General features: G+C 46.4%; 1 protein-coding gene and 1 long non-coding RNA gene across 7 annotated transcripts in view; one reads left to right on the forward strand and one right to left on the reverse strand.

Moving 5' to 3' along the window:
• MYH10 (myosin heavy chain 10) overlaps positions 1-16,139 on the reverse strand; it is a 121,941-nt gene that overhangs the window by 27,103 nt on the left and 78,699 nt on the right. For 4 of the 6 annotated variants that reach the window (XM_061390996.1, XM_061390995.1, XM_061390994.1 and 1 more), the window contains 6 exons: positions 14,073-14,246; positions 13,579-13,693; positions 9,488-9,550; positions 1,981-2,174; positions 1,769-1,890; positions 1-70 (listed from right to left, as the gene is read on the reverse strand). In XM_061390996.1, the coding sequence (XP_061246980.1) occupies positions 1-70; positions 1,769-1,890; positions 1,981-2,174; positions 9,488-9,550; positions 13,579-13,693; positions 14,073-14,246 (738 nt within the window). The remainder of the gene's footprint in view (positions 71-1,768; positions 1,891-1,980; positions 2,175-9,487; positions 9,551-13,578; positions 13,694-14,072; positions 14,247-16,139) is intronic. The other 2 variants (XM_061390999.1, XM_061390998.1) reach the window with 1 other exon arrangement.
• Positions 6,983-13,584, forward strand: LOC133232064 (uncharacterized). Its single transcript, XR_009731294.1, has 3 exons — positions 6,983-8,505; positions 10,507-10,912; positions 11,573-13,584. It is a non-coding gene; the product is annotated as an uncharacterized LOC133232064 (long non-coding RNA).

The raw sequence follows: 16,139 nt of genomic DNA on the forward strand, positions 1-16,139 counted from the left end.
CATTCGTTCACAAGCCTGTTTTCCATCCATGAAACCCTTAGGGATAGCATTTGGAGTGAGGATCTCGTATCTGTAAGAAAAGCAGCCAAAAAGCCTTTTGTCAAAATCTGTGGAAATGTTCACCTACTAATGATGAGTTCTGCTTTCTCTAAGAGGCAATAATATGATGGGCAATTGTGTCAAATTAAGAGTAAAGAAATGACCAGCTGATGATCGGAGGTTTTCTGCAGATCTAATTTCTACTTCTTAAAAGTGGCAAAGTGAAAATGCAGTGAATTCCCAGGTCAGAGACCACATTTAAGTAGTTGTGGCAGAGAAGAATCAAAAACACGGTGATGAAAAAACCTTCTGTTTTTGTTTTTCATTTCCTATAAAATATCCACATCCTTAAGATGCAAGGAGAATCTGACTCTGCATTTTCAGTCACTGTCAGCTTGTAGGCCCTTACCAGATAACAGGAAAAGCTGTGAGAGCAACATTCAGAGGCCTCTGTCTAGAACATGAGGAAGTACTGGGGTGACTCAGAACAGTGCTGGGCTGGGAGCACACACACTCACTGACCTGCACACTCAAGGCCCATGCATTTAGTGTGTGTGGGCTACTCTCCAAGAAAATGTTAGTACAAAGACAGTGACTATATATATGTATGTTTTCAATATTTATTTGGCTGCACTGGGTCTTAGTTGCGGCATGTGGATTCTCTTTCTTGCAGTACATGGGATCTAGTTCCCTGACCTGGGATCGAACCTGAGTCCTCTGCACTGAGAGCGTGGAATCTTAGCCACTGAACCACCAGGGAGGTCCCAGTCTCAGATAATGGCTGTACTAAAAGATGAATCCTGGCTACATGAACAGTTTTCTGGAAGCCAGTTACTATGTTTCCTTTTCCCTGTCAATGAAAAGTGAAACACTATCAGCCCATTTATCATACAGTGGGGCCATGATAAGGGTTTCCTGAAAACCTGTAAGGACTGGAACAGATTTTCAACTGGTTTCTCTCTGGAACAGTGGGAGGAAAGGCTACTCTTTGACCTACAGTCCTGTTTATTTTATGGAACAACAAATGTTATCATACTTGGAAACCTGATTTCCAGGAGAAAAAAGGCAAACCAGACTATTTAACAAAATTACATTAACAGACTCTTAAAATAACTGCAGCCCATCATATGTTTTCATCCATTTCTACCTCACTTGATCTTCTCTCGTCTTTTTCTTAATTCTCCTTTTCTGATCGCTCCTATTCCTATTCTACTTTAGTAAAATGACTGTAAGTACACACTGATGGGCGCGCATTGCATGAAAACACACATACACACACACAAACAGATACATTCATTGAAGACAGACAGAAACATCCCAAACACTTTCAGGAGTCACACCTGAGTAATTCTTATTACCTTTTACATGTTTAAAACATTTCCTAAAAGGAATATACATTATTCATATATTAAAAAAAACATTAGTTTAAATCCCAGGTAGAACTGTCTGAATGAGTGAACTGTACGTTCTCAGCTCTCAGTGTTTCCTCACAACTGCCTCAGCACCCCAAGGACAGGAGCTGTCTGTGCTGCACCCACAGAAGTTATCGGCACCCCGCACCTCTGCAAAGCAGGCAGTAGATGTTCCTGACCAACCAGAAAGGTAATGATGATGATGACCCTCTTCCTTCGTGAAAAGAAAACGAGACTCTCCGGGAAACAAGGAAAAGTCTTTCCTCATCATCACACTGTTGGATATTCAGGTAAGCACAGGTCAAGGTGAGCAATACCTCTGTCTGAATTCCTGGAAAACGATCCGGTTGGGGAAGCCCTGGCGGCAGATGCGGATCCCTTCCAGGACGCCATTGCAGCGGAGCTGATCCAGCACCAGGTGTGGGTCCAGTTTCCCAGCCTAATCAAGCAGACGACAGTTTCAGAGCCTCATCTCTGTGAGCTGGCCCAGATCCGTCTCCAGTGGCAGCACCTGCTCTGAAACACATACCCGCTTCTCGTGATTCGGGATGATGCAGCGCACGAAGTTCGGGTTGGTGTTCCGGAGCGTCGCCATCAGCTTGGTGAGCGATTCTTTGTAGAGCTGCCCGACAGTGCGGAACATGCCCTTCTTGGTTTTATAGGCGGAGCCGAATGCCGTCTCCGTCATCCCCGTGACCTGATCCAGACCCACGATCCGGTCCACTGGTGGAAATAAGAGAGACAAGGGAAAAGAAGTCAGACCTAACTCTTTAGCAGGGAAAGAAAAGACAGAGTGAAAGTGCGGCAGCACAAGCTTTGTGGGACAGATGATAGGAGATGCCATAGAGGTAAGGCAGTCAGCATATTTAGACACTGCACAAGCCGTGAACTAACAGCCACACACTTCCAGGGAGGATACGGTAGTGCTTCGTACCACATACCAGCAGGTGCCTTCCGCTGCGCTAGTGTCAGGAACTCACTGTCTCTGATAACATCTGCCTGTTACATATACAATTATTTGGTAAATGAAAGGTCATTGGCTGGCATTGCTAATACAAACTGGCACTGTAAATCTCAAAATACGAAATGGCTTCTAAAAACTGTACTTTAAAACTTATGACTGTACAAAGCAAATCCACTGAGTGAATATGCTCCAATTAAGGGGCCAGAGTCATTTCTTATTGGTCGTTTGATTGCCAATGAGAAAAGCCAACAAACGCAGGAAGGTTATAGCAAATCAGCTCAGATTTTCAGGGATGAGTAAGCTTCAGCTCTCTCTTCAAAGCACCAGGACATGCATGAAAGGGCCAGGATGCAACATTGGAAGGCTGTTCTGGAAAGAATCAGTGCCTGAGCTGAGTTCAACGAGGGCTAAACCACTCAGACACGATGCTCTTATGAAAGCAGCCGTCAGCGTCCACTGTCCACGTAGACCCACTGCTTCAAGTGACAGGCTCACACCAAGAGCCCGGCAAGTGGACCAGCTGCCGGCCAAATGCTTAGTGCCTAATATGCTCTCATTTAAAAGCATCTAATGAAAGAATAAAACACTCAACTGAAATAGTATTTTGAAAAAAAATCAAAATAACAGTTGCACTAGCCTCATTATCGCTCTCTTTGACCCTGTCAGTCCCGTTTCTTTCATGTGTTCTCCAGGGCAGAGAGCATGCAGGGACCTGGCACCATGTGAAGTGTGCCCAAGTCACGCAGGCCTGCTGTGGAAGGCGCGGGAAGGCTGGGTGGTGCCTGCACATGCCGGGACGATGAACTTGTGTGACCTCCTGCTTCGTCTCCTCGAGCCTCTCTCTAGGGCGGGCCCCACATGTGCCACTCACTCCTCACCCTTCCTCTTCTCTGTGCAGCCAGCTGGCTTCCAGGCCTCCCTCCTTCCCAGCCTTATACAACCCCAGTCCAGGGCTTATCTCACTTGACCCTGGTCCATTTAAAACCCCTGCTGACCATCACAGCAGCATTCTAGAGTCTCCATACCTGGCTTCTTTGTGAACTGTGAATCCCACCGTTTGCTGGCCCTCTACCCACCTCTCTAACTACTACACGCTCCTTGATGACCTGACTGCTGCTTCTTTCTGTATCTCACGATGCTCACTAGGGGCCCAAACTCAGCTCACCTGAAATCCTTTTTAGACTAAGGCAGGACACAAGCGCACTTGACCTTCTGCCTTCCTCAAGCCTCAGTCTCCTCCTGGGCATCTCACTTATGCCTTGAACCCCTATACCTGACTACGCAGCACCAGTCACCAAACACCTATACTCTCGTGTCTACCAGGTCACAAAGAGCCTCTCAACATCTGTTTTTCCTCAGTATCACCTCCCTCTAACCTAGCACAATGTCTGGCACATAACCTGCTTGATACACGTATGTTAGCAAATAAATGCGGTACAAATTAAATGCTTTCAGAACTATAACTAGTGAGAAATGCATCAAAAGAAAAGAACAAGATGCTTGTTCATGAGCCGGGAGGCGAGGACACGCCCACAGTAAGAGGGTGGACTGGGAAGGGATCAGCAAGGTGACAGGGATCCATGTCGAAGTCTCGGCTCTAAGAGACATGATGGCAGCCTGAACTTGTGAGATCATGGAGGAGATCAAAGAGGAAGAGGATTCCAGATGTAATTTTGTGGGAGAACTGACTTGCTCTTAGGATGAACTTGACATGGAGAATCAGGTAGAGGGCCAGGGCAAGAATTCCTGGGATCTGGGCTTGAGTGGGTAAGTGGCTGGTGGTACCATGGGAAAGATGATGAGAGAAAGAGGTTCTGTGGGAGGGGAGACGGACCCAAGCTCTATGTATGTCTGGGTACCCGTGAGACACTGAGGTGGAGATGTTGAGTGGACAGTGGAACATTGCCGTCTGCTGCTAGGCAAGTAGGTCTGAGGGAGAGAAGGCAGGTTTGGGAGGTGCCGACTTTCAGGTAGGGTTTAAAGTTACAGGGCTGGATGAGCCCCTTAAAGGGTGAATGAACAGAGATGGGGGTGCCAGGCAAGCCCCAAGGAGCCGGAGTAAGGAGGAGCTGGTGAAGAGGGAGGAGAAGGGGCTGTCAGAAGAGGGGAGCTGAGGTCAAAGTCCTGAACTGAAGCAGATGCTCCCTGTCTCTCCTCCTGGGCAGACGTGGCCACTGGTGACTCCAGCCAGAAACCCAGAGTCAGCGTCAACAACCCTCCCATGTCCAGCCTCTGATTTATGGGAACTTCAAGACAGACCACCAGAGTCTTTTCCCTGGTCTGTGTGACGACACCCTTCCTGGCTCCTTCCTCCCATTTCATCCTCCCACCCCTGCAGCCACACTGTGCTTTCCACTCATACCTTTAGTTCCAGTGTCATGATTAACAGATATTTCTAAAACTAAACAAGCTACTTGTTCCTAGACTTAAAATCCTATTTCTCCTATAGCCTGTAGGACACGGTCCAAGTAGCCCCAGTGGGAGAGTGCAAGGATGAGGAACTCCACTCAGACAAACTCCTGCCAGCCACAAGCTGTGTGATCTTGGGTCAAGTCACCCAGCTTCTCCAAGCCTCAGTTTGTTTCTCTGTGCAATGGAGCCAAGGAACCCTGCCCCCATGCAGGGGGTCCCAGCAAACTCATAATGGCTTTTAGGTCTCCATTCCTCTCCCGCCACCTCTTTTTAGGCTCCAATATCCACCTGCCTCCAGACTAAACAGGCCACTCCCTCCTCTAACCTTCCAATCACAGACCCCATACTCTGGGACAAACCTTCCACTCTGTTCCATGGATATTTCCACTGGACTGAGCTTCTGGGGACGTTTCTCCAGCACTGAACACACAAGGGATCCTGAGAGTTGATCCCCAGTGTCCCGGGGCCCCTCTGATCACCAGCTCAGACAGCTTCTTCTGCCCATCCCACCACCCAATGTTGGCCTGAGTAGGGTCCCTGGTGCACAGTAATTTGTTTAAACAAACATCCACTGAATGAACACAAAATGATCCACAGGAACGAGTCATGCCCACAGTAAGAGAAGAAGCACCATGTGAACTCTGGGGATTCAGCTGTACTGGTCTGCAGGGACCCACGAGGCAGTTCCAAGGAAGGACTATTTTGTTTTTTTTTTAATAATAAAAAAAAAAAGAACCTGATTTTCAAATTTAACTCTAAAAGTCCAAGCTAAATACACAACAGTTTTAAAAAATTAATGCTTTAGACTTTCAGGTTTTTTTTAAATTGAAAAACTTAAACTTGGGGTTAGTTTCTACCACTGAGCAAAATTATCTTGTAGGTAAAACAGAAACACTGTGGGAACTTCATTAAATAATCAGGGCCCTAATACTCATACAGTTTAACTCAAAAAACCAAGACGAAGAAAAACCTCTATTTAAAAAAATATTTTCTTGTTGAAAATTACAGCAGCAATCAGGAAAATGCAGACAAGATCCTAGCAGTTCCATGAGAAGGGCAGCACTGCTTCTCCTAAGACCTAATATCGCTACTGAAACCTCAAAGCGCCTCACAGCCCCAGCCCAGGGCTTCAGGGTGGAGTGGCTTTGTTTCTCCTGCTGCTCTTCGGTCTGAGGGGCCAGGCAAGGCCGATTAGGGCGCTGGTGGGAACTGCAATTCATTACTTGGTTGCCTGGTAGCCTGTAAAGAGTTCAAAGTATTTCACATCAACACTTAATTTATTAACAAACTCAGGACAGTCAGAAATGAGATGAGCTCCACACACCTGGGACCTGTAAGGGTATACACACAGTTTAAGAGAAAAAAAAAGTGCAGCTGTAATCACCCATCTCATAAAACTGCCATCAATAGTTTTACATAAGGAATGGCATCGTGTGGGGCCAGAATGCTTAACTGGCTCTTCTTCTAGCAGACAGTCTCAGGAGACAGATGTTTGTGTTCTTTAAATCTGTGCATGGGACAAAATACTAGTGATCTAATAGCACTTGACACAGTTAAGCCAGTTCTTCAGAAATTCTCTCTAGTTAATAGAGCTGGAAATCAAAAAGGGGAGTAGAAACCTATTTTAAGGTTAACTTTAACACCCAGCCTTGATGAGCAGGAACTCTATCTCACACTCCTACCCGAGAGAGGCCCTCAGCGCTCATTCACACCGACTAAGACAGTTCTACTGTGAGGTACACGAAAGCATTACTAAGTCAAGATTCTGAGGGACTTGCCTGCTGGTCCAGTGATTAAAAGTCCACGATTCCACTGCAGGGGGCACGGGTTCAATCCCTGGTTAGGGAAATAAGATCCCACATGCCATGCAGCACGGCCCCAAAAAAGGGTTCTGAAACAAACATTTAAGTACTGTGCATTTCCAGAAACAACCTTAACACTGAGCAGACTATCTCCAGTGTACCCCCTATTATATAGAAGTAACAAATTTACAATGGTTACCTAACTGGGTTGTAGAACCAATCTCTTAAATGTTCTCGAGTATTTAGAAGAATTCCAGGAAGCCTGGAGGTTGACAGGGAGCATGTGATTTAAGGAGAATGCAACCTTGCTTCTCCCAAGCAAGTTGTTGAGTTGACCTTGTTGACCTCACCAGTGTTGAGCTGACCTTGAATCTGTCTCCTTTACTGTCCCATCTGTACTTTCTGTCCCTGCAGAAGCCAGTCTGGGCACAGGGAGCCCCTCTCCTCGCCACAGTGTCTCCTGCACGGCTGCTCCTGTTGATGGTCCTTACTACCCCATAAAGGAGGTGGTAGGTGTCAACTAGCATCAGGGCAGACTGCACACAAGTGTCCCCTGACACAGGATCAAGACCAAAGCCATGGACAGCAGCCCCTGTCATCATAGGCCTTTTAGTTTAAAAACCCCGACTACAACTCTGAGGGTTAGGAAACTGCTTAGCTAATTCATTGCATCCTCCATTACCAGTTTATCCCAGGAGTCTAGACTTTCAAATTATTTGGAACAAAATACAGACCTTTGGTTTACAGCAGAAACTTGCATGACCTCCTTATTCTGCCTCCAGGAATTCTGTTCCATTCTCCCCGTGCTTATTTTTTGATGGTTTTGGAAACCTCTCTTTACCCATCTCTCATTTTTAACCTCAAAGGCCTGCATGTTCTTCCGGTGGCGTCTTCCTAATGTCCCGACTGTACTTTGAGGCACAGGGCCCGTGTGAGCACGTGTCCTCTCATTCAGAGGTGCCGCCACCTCAACGCATCAAAGGCCATCATGATTTCATCCCTAGGATCCCTCTCATCGTCTCCAGAGAAATCACTGAGAATACTAATGCCTGTGTTTTCATTGAAAGCCTGTTACCCCTCCTTGGGCTTTGATTCCATAAGCAGATGTTGAGAACATTTTTGCTGTAGAAATACTACACACAGCTTCAAGACCACATGGAGCCATGGTGGATGGAAGGCTCATCAGGAGGAGAGACTGAGACTCTGATACTCAGGTCAGCGGAGCAACTCAACCAGGGGCCACCTCACAAGAGAGATGGACCAGGCATGTTTCCAGTTACGAGGCCAGCAGTGGAGGAGGGGTGAGCTGGCCCTCTGTGGGAATGCTGTCATCCAGGGTAGCCACGGACCCAATCCAGCAGGTACGGAAAGGATCTGGTCCACAGACCCCAAAGATCACAGCCCCACAGGAAAGAGCCTCTGTGCTGTGGGAGAGGGAAAGGCCGTGGCGGGAGGCTGGGCGAGGCTGTTGCGCCCACCCAGCCCCTCCCTCTGTGACTTCATGGTGTGCCTGCTTGGTGCCAGGAGCAGGGGAGTGACAGTGGGCAACAAGTCTCTTAAACAACTAGAAACCCAAGAGGTAGAGGAATGAATTTAAAGAGGGCAGTCTGCTTTGGGAGCAAGTTCAAAAGTTCGACCGCTGACCTTTTATCACAGCACAAGTCCCAGGCAGACCACAAGCATCAAACCGCCTCCTGACTCCCTCTTCACTTCCTCAGCTCCATCAGTACCACCTGCCCCCACCCCCACCCCCAAGGCCAAAGATGACCAACTGTGAAGGTGTCTCCTGTGGGCAGTCATCCCAACTCATGGAGCAATCTTTGGCATCATCTATTCCTCCCTCCCACACCCTCACTTGCAACCTATTTTTTTCACGGTAGGTGATCTAGAACTGACAGCAGGAATCTTGGGTTAAAATGGGCATGTTTGTTTCAACATATTTTTAAAACCTTTTGAGATGGATTTGGATCTCAGCATTATGTTCCAAAATCATGAAGGAAATTTTATAATATGAATTTGACTTTATCGAATTTTCACTTGACAGTTTCACTAAACAAGTAGGTTACATGATCTTCATTTACATTAGCCTTTGCCATGTTTAGGCTGTATTCTTTCTCTTTATTCATTTATTTTTAAAGTATAGTTGATCTATAGGTTGGGCTGTATTTTAAACAGGGCTATGGACTCAAACCTTTAGGCTCAAATGTCTAATACTCAACTTCAGGTTCAAGGTACAGGTTCTAACACTCCACTCTTTGTCTCAATGTGCATAAATCTAGCCTTGTATTGACAGGTAGTACCTGGTCAGTTCAAAAGAAAATGCCAAGTAGCCAGATATGCACATCAATTCCAATTAAAAGGCATAATGATGAGTCCAACATACATGAGGTAATTATGCAATTAATTGTTCACAAAATGTTAATGACTTGAAAAAGAAAAAAAAAAAATTCCTCCTTGGAGTTCCTTAGAGTTGAAAATCCAAAGGTAACTCAAAGACAAGGGACATATTATTTGGCACATCAAGTCCTAACAATTCCCTTAGAGGACTGGGTATCAGATGGCACTACTGGAAAAGGTGGGCACAGACCTTTTGCTATGCGGTGCTTTGGGCTACGCATAAAATAAGAAGCGATGTGTAGGCAGTAGCGATTGAATTGTTTATGCGCTCAAACAGTTGCCTTTAAGGATAATAAAACTGAGCATGAAATGAAGGTTCATGCAGGTCTATGAGCAAAACAAAAACAGAAACCCAGAAACCACCCCTCCACCCTCCCGGCCCCCCTGCCAGCCCCCCGCAAGTGCCTCCTCTGGGTTGAAACCCTTTGTGTCTAGAAGACCTACAGGCTTTATCCATTCACCTGGTGGCTCATGAAGACCAGAAACACTGTCATAGAAAGAAGCTCTCTGAATATTCTGAATCTCTAAAGCAGAGAAACAGCAAAAACAGGAGGACAGAAGGGCAGATACACAAACACTTCAGTTAGTGTGAGAGACATTTGACATCACAAGTCAATTTTGCAATCGGGCTACAGAAGTAGCTAGTCCAGGGCAGACCCCATGCAAACATTACTGTTTCAGAATTTGCACATCTGGACAAAGTTCTTTACAAAATAAATGAATACAGCTGAACCACTCCCAGCTCCAGGTGTAAGCATTATACAATGTATCAAAGGCAAATGGTTACCCCCATGTAAATGCAGGATGAAATTTAAGAGCAACAAGATACCATGTGCATTGTCTTTTATAATATTGTCTTGCAAATTATTAACAAATCAGGACAAAACTAATAGTAAGTTAGATTACTCTGAAAAAGGTGGCATTTACTATTAAAAATACACTGTTCTGTAATTTTATTTCCAATTCAGATTTTGGAAATACACTTTACTTCAAATACAAATAGTAACTACCATTATGGAAAACAAAATTCTGTTGTATAAAATGTTAAAGTAACAGTCAAATAATAACTAAGACGATACTTATTGATCATACCGTTACTGATGAAAATATCTCAGGAGGCACATTTACAGGAAAATGTAATTTTTAGGTCTCTTCCCCCTGTATGTTAGCCCCTAGAAGTAGTAAGAAATCAAGTGTAGCTGCTAAGAGATCCCATGACATCTTTTAGCAAAAAGTTGGGCACTATGAGTCTCTAGGGCAGGGCTGCCACCAATAAATCTGAATTCTCCTGGTCTGGCCTGGAGAAAATTCTGACACAAAGTCTATTTTAACACGAGTGTTTTATACTCAAGGTATTGCATCTTTGCAGGCAAACTACACTCACCCATCATATCCTCAAACATTCAGTCAACTTGTCATTTTCTGCTTTTGTACTGACGTGGCTATAAAAATATGCAACTATTTTTACGTTTTTTTCCAGGACTATTTTTTTCCCAGAAGCTCTTCTTCTCCCAAGACATCCCTACATCTAGAGTGAACAAGATGAATTCTCCACCCTACAACCCTTTTCAAACTCCTGGGCCTGCTGCTGAGCTCACACATAAAACATGCAGTCCTCGCAATCGGGGAAGCCTGGCATCCGGCTCTGCTTGCCCCGCCCCCGACCCGCCCAACGGTGGGTCACCTCCGAGAACCCGTCACTCGGATTACACCAAGTGACTGCACCTGAGCTGACGGATGGCAAGACCTCCTGCTAAGAGCAGCAAACACGCAGGATGACTCTGGAGCAGACACTGGCACAGCCAGGGCACACTCGGGGTAGGAGTCCACTTGGCCTGTTCAGACCGAAGTGGCGCCATGTGTTCTGGAGCTGCCTGTGGGGAAAGGTGAGGCCCTGGGAGAGTAGTGCAAACAGCTGAGGACAGCTGGACAGGGCCCGGGCAGGACAGGAGGGCCCTGCAGGCCTCACGCCTTTCAGAGTTTCTGTCATCAAGTGAAAAACCTCTCTATAGCTCATTCGGGAAAGCATAAACAGGCAGGTAAAGGCTCTCCAGACAGCGTCCTCCCTGTACCTGTGACATGGATACGCGTCACATCTTCACGGCAACTGCAGCCTCCCCTCCCACCTTCCCCACCAGATCTCTCATTCCTGCAACTTCTGACCTGATGCGGACAAATGCCCTTCCGTACCTGGACGGGGAGGGTGGGGCTGATGAGGAGCTGGGAAGGAGAAAGCCAAGGCAGAGGCCCCTCTGTCCTGCTCCCGCTTCTGAGTGTGTCCTGGGAAAGCCCTGGGCGGGCGCAGAACAAGTCTTTCATGGTTCTGGGATCCGCCTGACTGTGTATGATCCAGTGTGAGGCTGGACGAGTGAACGGGTCAGGGACTCAGCAGGTGATTCCCACCAAACTGCTTTTGGTCAAGCCCAGGACCTCCTGCCATGATTCCCCAAACACCTGCTTCTCTTCTCATTCAAAATGAAGAGAGAAAACCCACTTTTGAGACTTTAACGGTAGACCACTAGTTTCCTCTGTTCCTTTTCTCCTAGGCTTTGCTCTTCCATGCCCACTGCTTTTGTCCTCGGTCACCTTGCTCTGAACTCCCTGCTTCTGGGGTCTTTCACCCCAATCCATTCGACAAGCCACTGCCCGCTTTGCTTCTTCAAGTTCACACTGTGTTCCTACCCTGACCTACAAGCCTACTGATGCCATTCAGTTCATGAAGGCAAATCCATGGTACTTGCCAGAGGGTTTCTCTGTGGTCCAGCCTCTTCTGTCACCATTCTCATCTGCAAAATTCGCTCCGCCTGCTGGTCCCAGCCCTGCCCTAAAGCCTCAATGGGATTCTTACCCTGAGCTGGGATTTTCCACTTCCTCACTGTGATCATTCCTTCCACTGGCTCAACAACCCCTTTGCCCACACAAACATCACTTCTAAAACCACCACCCACTCCGATATGAGTTCAGGTAAACTTTGTCACTCTGCGGTTAAGGCCCGATCAGGATGTAAATGCTCACCAGTGATGCTGGGAGACTGCCAGGCCCTTAGCACGTGCTCAGGAGATACTGGCTTTGTTTTTTCAACAAATTATTATTTTTCAAGGACAAGAAAGACTGCCTCCTCCTTCGTGACATCTGACCTTAGCACCCCAGGAACAAGGCAGCCCCCCTCCATTTTGCATGTGACAATCATCTCAGGGGTCACCGACACTCAGCAGTCATCCACACGTCTCACCCACTTTGCTCTGAGACCTGAGCGAAGCTGGGGGGCCCCACACTGCCCAGGGCAGCACAACAATCCATTCCTGACTGAACACTACATTCCTGCCAAGCAGCATCAGTCATTTTTGCCTCTTCTTCTTGGGATGTTTCCCACTGACCTGTGTGGTCTTCTTGGCCCTGTGGACCCAGTGGCCATCAGATCTCAGGGTCCCCTTTCCACTCTAGACTCACAGCTCAGACCTACTCTCATACTTCCCAGAGCACAGAGCCGAGAGTCCCTCTGCTGCATGGCACTGTGGACGCCACCTTGGGGTCCTGCCCTCTCCTCAGACCTCAAAAGGCTGCCTTGGTGAAGCAAGTTACTGCCAGCAACAGCGAGCAGCAGCGGCCACGTGCAGATGTCCACCCAGAGGGACAGTGATGAAAAGCTTGTTTCACCTGCTGGAAACTGCACCTTTCCCCTAGTCCCTGCCTGTGCAGTCTCACAGCCACAGTCTCTCTCCAGAACACGTGCTGGAGCACATGCGCTGTGCCCACCCCCACACTTGCTGGAGCTGACCTAAGTGACCTGACTGGACCGTCTTTGACATGGTCATCATCCCCAGCTCACTGTCTCTGAGGTCATTCTTTTCTTTCTCTTTGCCCTGATGGCCCTAAGCCCTCTGATCTGCATCCTGGGTTTCTTTCTCGCTACCTGTGCAAAGACACCTAGGTGACGAGGTCTTGAGATGCTACAGAAAAAGCAGAAGTGAGCTGACAGGCCTGGGGTCAGGGTCACGGCCTAGGCAGAGACAGACTCGAAGCTAAGGTCCTCATGACCTGAGGCCAAGTGAAGTGGGGGGAACAACCAGGATGAAACATGTAGACAGCTAAGCTCAGAAAACGCTGGTCCCACTACAAACATGGACACAGGTGCTTTGCTCCTCTGGTCTACGATAAAGCCACTGAAACCGCCACCTGAGGACTGGTGGCGATAAAGACAACTGACCTATATGCAGATAGTCTGAGAATGCAGAGGCTTCCAGGGTTCTGCATCCCAACACCCCTGGGTTACGACTGTGTGGGGACCAGGGTGGCCTGAGACAAACGTGCAGGTCTTATGGCTGTGCTACTAGAATGTTCCCACAGCATCTGACCAAGACGGCAGATATCTTGTTACTCAAGTTTCCTTAAAGTGGGTAAAATCCAACACAACGGCAGCCCTGCTCTAGGGAAATTAAAGAGCTTTAAAGTAAGAAAATATACACACATCTCTATGTAAAAGAACCGTACATAAGCCTTAACTGTAAAAGATTCCAGTCAAGCTCGATGACAAACACGAGCACATTCTTACCATCCTTCCAGAGCTCTGCCACGAATCTGTCAGAGGACTGGTGCAGGAGGGTGGCCACGTTGTCATTCAGGGGGTCCATGTTCTTCATCAGCCACTCGTCTGCCTTGTAGTCCACCTGCCGGACCACAGCCAAAGGCGGAGAGAGGGGAAAAAACAAAAGCAAGAAAAACATATTCAGCCTTAACCCCAAACATTCACAGAACCTCTGCCAGGCAAAAGATGGCAACTTCAGGCTGAACCCAAGGTGCCTGGAGTACCGCCCTGTTCCCTCCCCAGCAACCAATCAAAAGGAAGTCACATATTCTGCAGCCTTCACCCTAAAAACCTTCCTCCCAAAGCACTGGGGAGCCTGGGGATTTTAAGCATGAGCGGCCCATTCTCACTGCTTGGCCGTGCAATCCCTGCTTCACATCCCAGCACATTTGTTTACAACCCTCATCAAAAGTAGCAAAATTTCAAGCATGGTACTTTTAATGGAATTCTTTCACTCTTACCTTCCCTGCATAATGGATAATGCAAAAATCAGCTTTGTCTTTCAATTGACGTGGTTTCTGAAACTTGGAGTGGGACCCTTGCTCTTGAACGAGCTTTTCAACAAAGGTCTTATCTGTGGCTTTAGGGAACCAGCACTCTTCATCCAGAAGGGCCAGCACGCCAGGAGGGTTAGCCTGATAACAGAGGCAAGAAGAACTGACATAGTTTGCACATCACTGTACATGTAAGGATGTTTTCCACTGGGTTTGGCAGTTTAACTTCCAAAACAATTAGAGCTTCACGAGTATCTACGGAAAGCAAACTTCTAGGATAACAGGTACTGCCAAACTATAACTGTAACGCAAATGCTGAGATCTCAAATGGCTGAGTACTGGCAAGAAAACAGATGAATACTGTATTTCATAAACTTATTAAAAAAAAAAATTCCAAGTAGATTAACTCCCCAAAAGTAGCAAATAAGAGACACCAGAAAGGAAACAGTATGGGGAGGGAGGAGGGAGGAGGGTTCAGGAGGGGGAAAAAAAAAACAAAAAAAGAAAGGAAACAGAAGGTATAGAGAAACTTAGTCTTTATAGTCAATAAACCCTCCACAACCTGGAATGCTTCAGACATTTTATATCTTATCCAGGTCAATTTAAGATTTCTGTTTATAATGATTAAATGAGCATTTCACACTTTGTGAAATATTTAAAACTACAGTTAAGTAGAATATATGGAAGGTGATGATATAATTTATCAATTACTTTTTAGGTTTGTGTTGAGAGCCTGTGTTATTTCACTCAACTAACTCACTGAAAAAAGCCTGAGAGACACAAAGACAGAAAGTAGACTAGTGCCTGGGGTGCTGAGGAAAGGGAACGGGAATGACTGCCAAACGCACCAAGTTTCCTTCTGGGATGATGAAAACGTTGTGGGATTAGACAGTGGTAATGGCTGTACAACTCTATGCTGAAGCTCACTGAATTCTGTACTTCAGAAAAAATTTTAGGGTAGTGAACTCTGTCTCAAATAAAAAAGTGTCCGGAGTGTGCTATTCTGGAAGGTCAAAAACCAATGGAAGGACTTCCTTTTTTGGGAAGAGAGTGGGCGTATACCTGAAAGCTAAACAAAATATTACAATAGCAATGGCCTACGCTATAGAGGTTTGGGGTCATGGTTTACTGCCATACTGCAAATATGGCAAGTTTCTGATCCAAGACTGAACAGACCAATTCTAGGGTACCACGATGAAATCAGCATTTGGGATAAATCCCTACCAGTTTTCCTCAACTCACAGGCCCTTTGTATTTATTAGAGAAGAGCTAACTCTGTACAAATAATGACTAAAAAGTAACTGGAAGGACGTCTCTAGTGGTCCAGTGGTTATGTATACTCCTTGCAATGTAGAGGACATGGGTTTGATCCCTGGTCAGGGAACTAAGATCTCACATGCTGTGCAGCATCTAAGCCACAGCTACTGAAGCCTGTGTGTTACAACTAGAGAATCTGTGCGCCATAAGGAAAGATCTGGCATGGCGCAACAAAGATCCCGTGTGTGCCAACGAAAGACCTGACACAGCCAAATAAATAAACATTAAAAAAAAAAAGTAACTGGAGGTCCTAGTTAAACATGATTGAAATGTCATAACGTGGTCAGAGAAAGGCTGAGGTTAACAGAACAGGAGCAGGTAGAAGCAGCTGAAAGCCCAGGACTAAGACCCTCACTCCCTGGCTGTTTAGTTTCCGGCTCCTCTATTTAAAAGAATTTGCAGGGTTCAGAGATGCTGAAAGAACGCTATAATCAAAGGCAAGCAGGTTTAGTAGGGATCCTACAGAAGAGATGGGCCAGAGAGGCATTTAACCCGATTTTACCCACTCACGAGAACCTTGAGAAATGAAGTTCTGGACTAAGGTAAGTGAAACACACATCTTTCTGCCATAATTTTTACATTTTTAATCTTTCAATGAAAATATTTCTAAATTCTGAAAGAGGAGCCCAAATATAATTTAATCTTTTCTAAAGGACTCCAAGACAGCATGACTCAGAAGATCCATAATTTTGTCTCCTTTTTATTCTTCCGATTTCA

Source organism: Bos javanicus, chromosome 19 (genome assembly GCF_032452875.1).
Source record: "Bos javanicus breed banteng chromosome 19, ARS-OSU_banteng_1.0, whole genome shotgun sequence".
Lineage (NCBI taxonomy): Eukaryota > Metazoa > Chordata > Mammalia > Artiodactyla > Bovidae > Bos > Bos javanicus.